Genomic DNA, 10695 nt, shown 5'->3' with positions numbered 1-10695 from the left:
TCTCAGTTTTTCCATGTTAATGAAGGCCTAAGCTACACTATATATATATATATATATATATATATATATATATATATATTAGGTATTCACAGATACTGATTTTCTTATATTTGTAAATTGCTGTACATGAGTATGTTTTTCTGTAAAATTGCTTTAGTTTTTCCTAAGAAAATACTGCCAGAATTTGCTCAACAGAAGCAGGAGACCATACATAGTATTTACAAAGTCTCTGTGAAGTTTTTCTCCTTGTAACTTTTCTCCACCTGTAAAAGCCAAATGTGCAAAGTCAGAACGAGCAAACGCACCTTCACAGGCCTGCTGCGGTTTAAAGTAGCTGCAGGGGATGTGTGGTGGTCAAGAAATTAAATCAAGGTGAGGGTTATGTCTTTTCATTTGCACATTTTTACCACTTGGAGTGTTTTTCTATCTCCCTCCTCCCCATGGGGGTGCGTTGAGGTCTCCATCCCATATCACTGGATTGTCAGTCTTTTCGGTGCAGGGCTGCGGCCCTGTCACTCATCTTCAGGTGTGGCCGCAGAGTCAAGTGTTTGAGGCTCCTCCTCATTTGGCCCCAGCCTAGCTTTCCAGCCTCATCAGCCACCTCCGCCTGACCTACTGTTCCCCATGTCCTTCCCTCGCGTGGCTCCTCAGACTGTTGGTGCCAGCAGACGGGAGCCCTCCTCCCCTGCTTCCCACCTCTCCCTACCCTACACTGTGGTTCACAGCTCAGCTCGGATGCAGCCTTCGTGAAGACACCCTCGGTGCCTCCCCTCCCCTCCCCAGTAAGTAAGCAAGCAGCCGGACAAGTGAAACGCAGACAGCCAACACCGAAGGCTCCTTCTAGGGGGGGTGTAAAATGGTGTAGGTCAGCTGAAGCCTAGGATGCAGGTCAGGTAGTGGCTAGAGGTAAGGCCCGAAAAGGTGGCCCGGGTCTGGCTTCGGAGAGCCTTGACTGCTCCACTCTGGAGATCCGCCCACACCAAGGATTCAGCAGTTTAAGAGGAGGGTGGCATCCTCAACTCTGGGCCTCGGAAAGCAAACCAGAGTGGAGCTTTGCTCCTGAACCCACTTGCAGAGTTTCTTGGCATTCTGCTTTGGGTTGCAGTGGAATCTGGGTGCTGTGAATGCAGAACCACGTAACATCTGACTGCCTAAGAAATTAGGTCCGTATTTCTCATCATTTGCTCTCCAGTCTTCGTCAGAATCGCTTGGGGAAGCTGTCAAACTTGAAGTTTCTCCAGTCCCAACGCAGATCTTATGAATGAGACCGGAGGGAGAAGCAGACATTTCAGGGACTGAAATGGCATTGCAGGGAGGAGTAGGCATTTCAAAGGATCTCAGGGTTATTATGAAACAGCCTGAACCTGGAGAGTCTGCTTCGGTCTGTCACACAATACACCTCAACACGTAGCCGTCGATCAGCCCCGTCCATCTGCCTCGCGTGGGAGCTGGTTAGAAAGGCAAAGTCATGGGCTCCATGCCAGAACCAGTGAATCAGAATCTGTGGTGGGGCCCAGGAATTAGATTTCACAAGTTCTCCGGGTGATTTTATGCACACGAGTCAGAGAACCCTGCTTTAATGAATGGCTGTCTCTGAAGAAACAGACTCACGATTTCAAACACCCAGGGCAGGTGTCTGTGTTAGCCTTGTGTATCTAGGAGATGCTCCTGAAAGTTTATGTTTAAATGAGAACCAGGGGTTCCAGAAGAGAAGGAGGGCAAGATTCAGGCAACTTTGACTTCTTGAGAGTCAGAATTTCTGAACCATGAAATGACTCAAATGGAGCGTAGTTATTTTTCCCGCAGACTTCCCTAGCAGAGACCTGTTGGTAGAGTTTCCGTCAAAAATGTTAATGTTTTCACTTTCACACTTTCCATGGGGATGAAAACTGTGAAGAGAGTACACGTGTAGCTGGAGATGAGCCACCAGCAGAGGGACCGACTGCCGACTGCTTACGTTATTGCAATTACAATGCGTGATGTGTCTGTTTACGTTGAAACGTCTCAAAGACTAGCAGCTGCCGCCACCGCCACCATTGTCAAACCACACAGCGCCCGCTGTCTTGAAATGGGTCCAGGGAGCTGAATGGCTTTGCCAACAATTTTGACAAGTCATGGGAGGAAGGTGGGCCTGGAATCCACCACCTCTCCTGTTCCCCAGGCCTGTGTGGATTTTGGGGTGGGATCTTCCTACTTCGAATTGATTCCCTGTGACATTTGAAATCCAAGGCTGTGAAAAGGAACAGCTCTTCTTTAATGGCCACCTCTGTCAAGGTAAAGCAAACGTAGCATCTTTTACATGGTTTCTACCATTTTGACAGTGTTTCTCCAAATGCCCTTGGAAGACATATTTTCAAGATGGCTTAGAGGAAAATACACCAGGGTGAGCAGATCTGAAGTCTCCTTCCACCTTAGTCCCTCACCTGCTGTGTAACATTGGATGAGTGATTCTGCCGTTTTCTTGACCTGTTTTCTCTTCCGTAAAAGGGGAGATCTCACAGCCTCCTTCATGCTATGGGATAAGGTTTATAATATTCTGAACATGACGCCCCTGGTATATAGAAGATGTTATATGGCAAATGTTAAATTCTTCTTTCCCTTTCTCTACCGTGTTCTCTTTTTGTCTTCTTAAACAGTAAGAGTGACACGTGTGTGTGTGTGGTGTGTGTGTGTGTGTGTGGTTAATGTTATTTTGAGAGAGACAGAGTGCAAGCAGGGGAGGGGCACAGAGAGAGGGAGACACAGAATCTGAAGCAGGCACCAGGCTCCGAGCTGTCAGCACAAAGCCCAGCGCGGGGCTCAAAACCCATGAACTGTGAGATCTTGACTAAGCCAAAGTTGGACGCTTAACGAGCCACCCAGGTGCCCCGACACACATGGTTCTTAATTCATTACATTCAGGCAATTTTGAAGTCCCTCTTCATATCTGTAGTGCAGAAGGGAAGTCACAATCATGTGAGCAGTGGTTCTCAAGTCTAGTTCAGCTAACCACAGTATCAAGCATTACCTTGGAACTTACTAAATGCAGATTCTTGGACCCCACTCATACTGAATCAGAAACTCTGAGGGTGGGGCTACCCATTGCATTTCCTGAAGCCCTCCAGCTGGCGTGGAAGCCCACTCGTTTTGAGAACCATTGGTCTATGTCTAAAAGCACAGGCTCTGTAGCCAGCTACATGGGTTCTTTCCTAAAACCCCGACACACTGCAAAAATGTTCTGTAACTAGCAAAAGAAAAAGTCTAGGCTTTTCACTAGGGCTTTAAACCCCCACCAAATTGTATCCTTGGCTAATCTTTCTGACTGGTCTTCTCCTGCCACTCCCCTGCACGCATCCCACTCTACCCCAACAGCCTTTGTCTTGTTCCTTGAGCACACCAAACCCATTACAGTCTCAGGAGTCTGTCCTCAGTATTTTCTTTGCCTGGAATGCACTTCCTCAGCTTGCCCTCTCCCTTTTTCCAGGCCTCTCCTGAAATATCGCCTCCTCAGAAAGGCCTTTCTTGATGATCCTCCCTAAATTACTCCTCTCCATCCCCATCACTTGCTCTCAGTGATTTTCACTTTATTTTTCTCTTAAGCATTCTTTAAGGGGTAGATCTGTTTGGAACAAATTCTTTTTCTTCATCTGAGAACATCTCTCCTACCCCTGTCCATTCCTTAAGGGTAGTTTTGGGTATAGAATTTGAAGTCTCATTCAGTGCTTGAGAAATGTCATGTGCTACATCTGTCTGGCTTCTGAGGTTACAGATGAGAAGTCCATCGTTTGAATTGGTGTGTTCCCTGTAGGCAGTGTGTGTTTCTCTCTCGCTGCTTTCAAGTTTGTTTCTCTGTCTTTAGTTTTTGTAAGTTTAATTCCAATGTGTCTTGCCATGGATTTTCTTGACTTTATCCTGTTTGGACTTTTCTCAGCTTCTTGAATCTGTTCTTTGCCAGATTTGACAAGTGTTTAGCTATATTTCTTCGGAAACCCAGCCCCATCCTTTCTCCTCTCCTTCTGAGACCTGATGACATAAATTTTGGATCTTTTGTCATGGCCCCACAGGTCCCTGAGGTTTTGTCAAATTTTTGTTCAGACCGGGTACATTTCTTGCTGTGTCCTAAGTTCACTGATTTGGTCCTGGCATCTCCATCTGCTACTGAGTGATCCAGTGAGGCTTTTTGCTTTTTTTTTTTTTTTAATTTCTGTTAATGTACATTTCAGTTCTGTAATTTCCACCTAGTTCTTTTGTTATAACTTCCATTTCTTTGCTGAGATTTCTATTTTGATTGTTTCAAGAAGATTTGTTACTGATTGTTGAAGCTTTTTATGATGTCTGCTTTAAATCCTTTTTGGATAACTCCAACATGTGATTCATCTTGCTGATAGCATCAGTTTACGGTCCTCTCTCATTCAGGTGTTACTTCTCTGTTTCTTGGTCCTACAGGTGATTTTCCATTGATCCTGGCTGTTTCGGCTAAGTACTACTTAGATCTTTAATTTTATCAGGCAGTCACCCTGCTTAGATTTAGCATACAGGTCCTGGTCTACTTTTGTGGGGCGACATTCCAATGACAATTTAATGTCCAGAGGCTTTGCAGTGCTGTTTTGATCTGTTCAGTTTCTGTAGTGTCACTGGGGCCCCCAGGTCCCTGACAGTGCTGCCAGAAGGGGCAGAAGACTCCCCAGGCTGGCACCATCTGGTAGATCTAAGTGGGAGAAGGGAATCTGGCCCACAGGGACAAGGATGCTTCTTATGGTGGATCCCCTTTGGGCTGTCAACTGGCCATCCCAGTGTCCCCCCAGAAGAGTGGAGTCTTGGGACCAGTAGGAAGCAGGTCACTTCCCCTGCCCTTTTACTGTCAGTTGGAGCTGCCACACCACGCACCTTACCACTGTGGCGGCGCTAGCTTGAGGATGTTCGCTTGTCTTGCATTAAATCCCACAGCAGCACACCCACTGGCGCCACCTTCTGTCGCCAGATTCAGAGTTGGAAGACACCGGCCTGGATCACCTGTTCTGTTCCGCTGTTGTGTTGCTCTTCCAGGCCGGGGTCCCTACCCCGTTGGCCTTCTTCTTTCCAACTTGCAGAGTTCTTCTTTGACTCTTGGTTTTTTTCCAGGGGTTACAGTTATACTTCAGATGGAGAGGCAGGGAGAAACAAGTCCAAGCCGTCTCGTCTGCACCCAGAGTCTCCTCTTAATGTTACTAGATTGGCTGGCTGTGGGCCTCTGTCATACACAGCTGACTAAAACAGGTGTCCTATTCAACTTTTCATTTTTGTGACCCTTGTATCTCACCAATCAAGTGTGAACATCTTCCAATGTCAATGAGCATATACTTGAATCCTAGTAAATGGCATCATGTTATTTCATTGTGTAGCTATAGCATAAAGTCAACCAGTCTTCTATAACTGAACTTTGAAGTGTAAAAAGATTTGTAGCCTCCCCATATCTTTTTTAAAAAATGTTTGTTTATTTTGAGAGAGATTGTGTGTGCATGCACTTGTGTGCGAGCAGGGGAGGGGCAGAAAGAGGGGGAGAGAGAATGCTAAGCAGGCTCCACACTGTCAGCACAGAGCCTGACTCGGGGCTCAATCCCATGAACCGGGAGATCATGACCTGAGCCAAGATCAAGAGTCAGACATCTAACCGACTGAACCACCCAGGTGCCCCAAGCCTCCCTGTATTTCTATCTTTGTATTTTTTTTTTTAATTGAAATCTTAAACCTGCTTTTGAGGAGCAGTCAAATCCTGAAAATCAGTGTGAGGGAAGTAAGACCTGAAAAGGGAAAGACTTAGAATTAAATGGCTCAAAATGGTGTTTCTATTTCCTGGGTGCTAACATGTACCCACACATGGAACAGAATTCAGAACTCCGTGAAGAGCTGGTATCCCGAGAGTCTATGTCACATGCCTGGGCATAGGACATGGGGCTGGACGGGGCTGCGCTTCTAAAGTGGGTTCTTCAACCTTGGATCTTAATTCCTCCTAGCAAGGATGATTCGATTCTTCTTTCTCAAATTACAGGTTTCATAAAATATCGTCTTCCCTAAATTAAAATCTTTTTTTTTTTTTTTTTTTTTTTTTTTTTTTTTTTTTACTAGTTGGCCTTCATCCAGATCTGGACAGGTTAATTGTCGTAAGTATGCTCAGCACTTAAAATTATTTAGGCTTCTTTCTTGCCTCCCTGTTCCCCAATTTCAGAGTGTTAAGCAACTTGCTGATCCTTGACACCTCTCCCTGGCAGTATTTAGCAGAAAAATGGCCAAAGGGCCTGTGGTGTCCTCAAGAGACAGAAGGAGGGACAAGGGCTCCTAGAATCTCCTTAAACCATAAGATGATTGTCGGAGGGGAGAATTAAGACCTTTTCCTCCTTAAAACATATTATTTACAGTGTGGGTTTGCGTATTCTCAGCATTGCACAGCATGATATTTGGGGAAGAAAGAAAACAGACATCTCCCTAGTCATTCTCAGAAATGGCAAGTTTTAAACTTGATGAACAGCACGGGGTCACTCCTGACTCTATCAGGGAATATAGTTCACGAGACCGAGGTGTTTGGGAGTAAAACTACCTGCTCAAGAGAGGGCCTGTGAAAGGAAGAAATTCTTCCCATTTTCTCTCCCGATTCCCTTCTCTCTGGACTTTGCATTTCAGTTGCGTTTCATCCACAAATAAACCCTTTCCCCTCTCGGTCAGCCTGTGCTCTTAGGCCTCCCGGGAAGATTCCTGCATGTTTTACACATGTAAGGCTTTGTGGTTTGGGGCTCATGATTCCCCCGCCGAAGGAGAGTGTGTGTGCTAGGTGGGGTGTGGGGAGGGAAGCCACGTTCGCTGCTCACCCGCACTTCTCTGCCCAGGTGTGTGTGAGATGCTTGACCTCAAGATTATCATCGCCCTTGGTGGCGGCTTACTGATTGTCACATTTGTGCTGATGGCTGTTGTCATCTGTCTTTACTACAAAGTAGCCAACGCATTGAAGTGAGTGATGTGGGTAAGAGTGAAAAATACCCCCTCAAATAGATACCTGGGGCTCTCTGCTTGAGCAAGGTCATTCCTTGCCCTTGGCCCCACCCTGGGTGAGGCCAGGAAGGGCAAGTGGGTTGGAAAAGGCAAAGGCAGGTGGGTGTGGAACCTTGGGTTTTTTCCCCTTCTGGCTTAGGGCTGTGAGCTCATAAGTAGAATGTTCTCGGCTGGGTGGCTGGGTGCTGCTTTGCTTCACCTACCCTCTCAGTGTGACCCTCAGCCAGTTTATTCAGCACGTTGGCTGGGCCCTCCCTCTGTCCCAGACACTGCAGACTGTGGGGGAGGCTCTGACAAGTCTGGGTCTTAGACTCACTCAGAGGATAGGCTGAACCTCTCACAGTGTTCTCTCACTCTCTTACCTGCGTTGGGGGAGCTCTCACTGTGTTGTCTCATTCGCTGTGCTTGGCCTAGGGGACAAGGAGGTGGGCCTGTGGGATTGTGGGGGAGCTGAGCTGTATGAAGATTCTGGGGCACACCCACACAACGGAGTGTAGATCAGACTAAAGATAACTAACTTTGGGAGAGAGGAATCTTCCAATGGGGGAGAGATGGGTCCTCAGAAGCAGTGCTGTTCCCATCCTAGGGAAGTTAAGCCTGTGAGCTAGAAGCTAAATTCCAGAACCTGGGGGGTAGCCCTCTGTGGCACCTTCCCGATCACGCTCTGCACTTGATGGGCCTGCAGCGGTCCGCTGGGTGACCCACGCTTGTAGTTCACTCTCCCTTATTTGCTGCAACCTGATTTTACATTTCTAACAATCCTAAGAGAGGAGGGGGTTAGACAGGAACTTGGGACAGGGCCAGAGAACTCGAGTTTGGGGCTGTGGCATGCATTTGATTGGCTCCAGCCCTAAACTTCCCAGGTACCCCTGACAATTGTGACAAATGGATGGAGAAGAAAAATTCTAATCTCATGCTCTGTGTATGTCTTTCTTAAGATGTTCAAAGGCATATTTGGCTCTGACCATCAATAATAATGAGGCCACAGTCACGATGACCACAGACTCCACCAATGGGTCCTATCCCAGCATCCGGTGTTGTGAAGAATGTAACTTGAATGCCAACTCGAACCCCCTGCCACCGTGATTCTGTGACGTAACCAAAAGACCTGGACTTGGCACAAAAGTCTTCATTCGCGGTATTTCTTTCTTGGTAGAATTCATTATTCAAGTCAGGTTCAAATCATGTTTGCATCATGTTAGGTACCACATATTTATGTACTTTTGAATAAACATGCAAGAGAAAAATAATCCTCTCTGCCTCTGGCATTTTGTTGTTGGTCATGTACTTAAATTACTTAAATTTGTGTAGTAGTCACTTGGGGACTTGGGGCAAGTAAACTTGTAATATTCTATTGCAGTATAAGAAGAAGAGTTAAGAGTAATAGAGAAAAAGGCATGTTGCCAGTTGAACAAGAAGGGATGTTGTGCCAGATGCTTGGGGTGGAAAAATAAAAGCATCTGGAAACTAGGTTTAGACTAAGCTTCCCAGCACCCTAGGCTCAAAGGGAAACACGGCATCTCTGAATGAGAGAAACTTTTCCTGGTGCTTAATTCTGCTTGGATCATATTACACGGAGCCCTCTCCTTGAGACTCTGAAAAAAATGGACATCCTCCTTTGGGTTTAACCAGCCTCAGAACCAGTTTTCAAACCCTGGCAGGTGCTAACATCCGAGGGCACGCCGTCAGTCCAGACGCTGATTTCTTCCAGACCCCTGGGCACTATGTCGGCTCCGAGGACGTAGGGTTTCTGCAGGGCGATTCTCTCCCACAGGCGACAGCAGACGCTTCTCATGGAGGGTACCAGGGCCCAGCAAGGTCCTCGGCAATGCAGGACCCTGAAGGTAAAGATGGGTGAGACGCCTGGGGGCAGAGCAGGAGCCCGGATGAGGCACAGGGATAGAACCTGGGCCAAGGCAGGCTCACAGGCTTACTCCCGGTAGTCTGGGCTCCAGGCCGCTTTCTGCCACCAGAGCTGCAACCTTGCCGGCATCAGGGGTTAGTCACAGGATGGCAAAAGAAGTGATGTGGGTGAAAGTCCTTGTGGGTATGACTTACAAAGAATTTGCTACAGAGAAAACAAGCCCCTGTAGCCTGCACGAAAGTTCAACTCGCTAATTCTGAACCCAAGCCGCTCCCCGTTCCTCTGTTACATCTCCAAACTTCATCACTGCCAACACTCCCAGGTATCATTAAACGTGGATTGCCAGGAAGGTACTTTTAGGACATAAAATGAAAACAAAAAAAACCCAGCCTCTCCCTAAACTGCCCGCAACTGAATTTCTTTGCAGGCTTTCCGGCACAGAGCCAGAGCATTCTAGCTCACAGAGCCAGAGGGACCGGAATGGGAAACGAGAACCTTTCTGAGGGTTCCCAGAGGTTAGGTGGTGGAGACAACTGGACTTGGGTCTGGGTGAAGGTGAGCGAGGTCACAGAGCCAGGCCCTGGGTTCTGATCTGCCCTGACTTGCAGTGGAGAACGGAAGTCACTTCTACTCCCTGAGTGTAGTTTCCGCTTCAGTTACAAAGCGGTTTGAGCCACTATCTCCACTGGAACTCAGAAAGATACTTCCAAACACACCGATGGTAGTGAGGTCAGTACCTGAATGTGGGTGATTGAAAGAGCCATGTTAAAATATTCTTTGTTTTGAGACAGCACGAGCAGGGAGGGACAGAGAGAGAGGGAGACACAGAATCCAAAGCAGGCTCCAGGCTCCGAACTGTCAGCACACAGCCCGACGCGGGGCTCGAACCCACAAACTGCAAGATCATGACCTGAGCCGAAGTCCGTCGCCTGACCAACTGAGCCACCCAGGTACCCCAAAGTATTCTTAATAGATCGAAAGAATTTAACACAGGGTTTGTTCTTGTGTCTTGAGTTTACTGCTGTGTTTGAATTCAGAGGTTTGGGCGAGCGAAGCTATGACCAGATTGACAAAATTCATCTAGGGCTCATTGTCCATGACACCTAATAGATTCCAGCCTTTCTGTTAGGCACTTATTCCGGACATAAGACACAGTTCCCGCTCTCGGGTGCTCAGAAACACCTCTGAAAAGAGAAAGCCCACAGAGCACCACACCCTCCAGGATTTATCAAATAGAGCAATCAAGTCACGTTGGGCATTGTGGGGCCCAGGACATGAGGCGGTCAGTTCCAAAGGAAGGAGGCCCGCGGCCTGGCTCCTTCCCAGGGACAGCGCTCATGCAGGCCACATCTGCGGCTTCCGTGGTGCATTTTCTCCACCGAGCTGAAGCAGCTGGCTTCACAGGCTGGTGGAGTGGCCTTTTGAAGTCTCAATTAACAGCACCAGCCAGGTGGCCGTACCTTGCAGGTCTGGGGCAAGGTTCTCCAGAAGGCTGTGGATGCTCTGAATCTGGGCATCCAGTCTGTGGTACTATTTCTCGTAGAGTCAGGATTCCCAGTTCAGGAATCAAGGGCCGGAAATGGGAGTGGCGCCACTCACCATTCCCTCTAGCGCTGTTAGTTACCCCTAGCAAAAAAATTTTGTCTCCTGCTCCCACAACTGTTTTGCTCTGCTGGCCTAACCAGAAGCCTTAGCTCCAAGGAAGGAGTGCTTCTACTGGGACACATGACAGTGATTCCCCTGACCTGGAACTCAGGACTGCCACCAGGGGCTCCTCATGTCTTGGAGTCAACCGGCCAAGAAGGGAGTCAACGGGGGGCTGGCTGGGG

At 47.7% G+C, this 10695-nt stretch overlaps 1 protein-coding gene across 1 annotated transcript; it reads left to right on the top strand.

Annotated features, from left to right (window-relative positions):
* Positions 1-119: 119 nt before the first annotated feature.
* On the top strand, positions 120-8252 carry LOC115526984 (protein FAM24A-like). Its single transcript, XM_032595258.1, has 4 exons — positions 120-372; positions 6085-6119; positions 6840-6960; positions 7941-8252. Exons 1-4 carry the CDS (start codon positions 344-346, stop codon positions 8086-8088), a joined length of 333 nt encoding a protein of 110 aa, XP_032451149.1. The 5' UTR covers positions 120-343; the 3' UTR covers positions 8089-8252.
* The last annotated feature ends 2443 nt before the right edge of the window (positions 8253-10695 follow it).

The sequence above is a fragment of the Lynx canadensis genome, chromosome D2 (assembly GCF_007474595.2).
Source record: "Lynx canadensis isolate LIC74 chromosome D2, mLynCan4.pri.v2, whole genome shotgun sequence".
NCBI classification, from domain to species: domain Eukaryota; kingdom Metazoa; phylum Chordata; class Mammalia; order Carnivora; family Felidae; genus Lynx; species Lynx canadensis.
The sequence above is the reverse complement of the archived record's forward strand: the minus strand, read 5'-3'. Positions and strand labels throughout refer to the sequence as shown.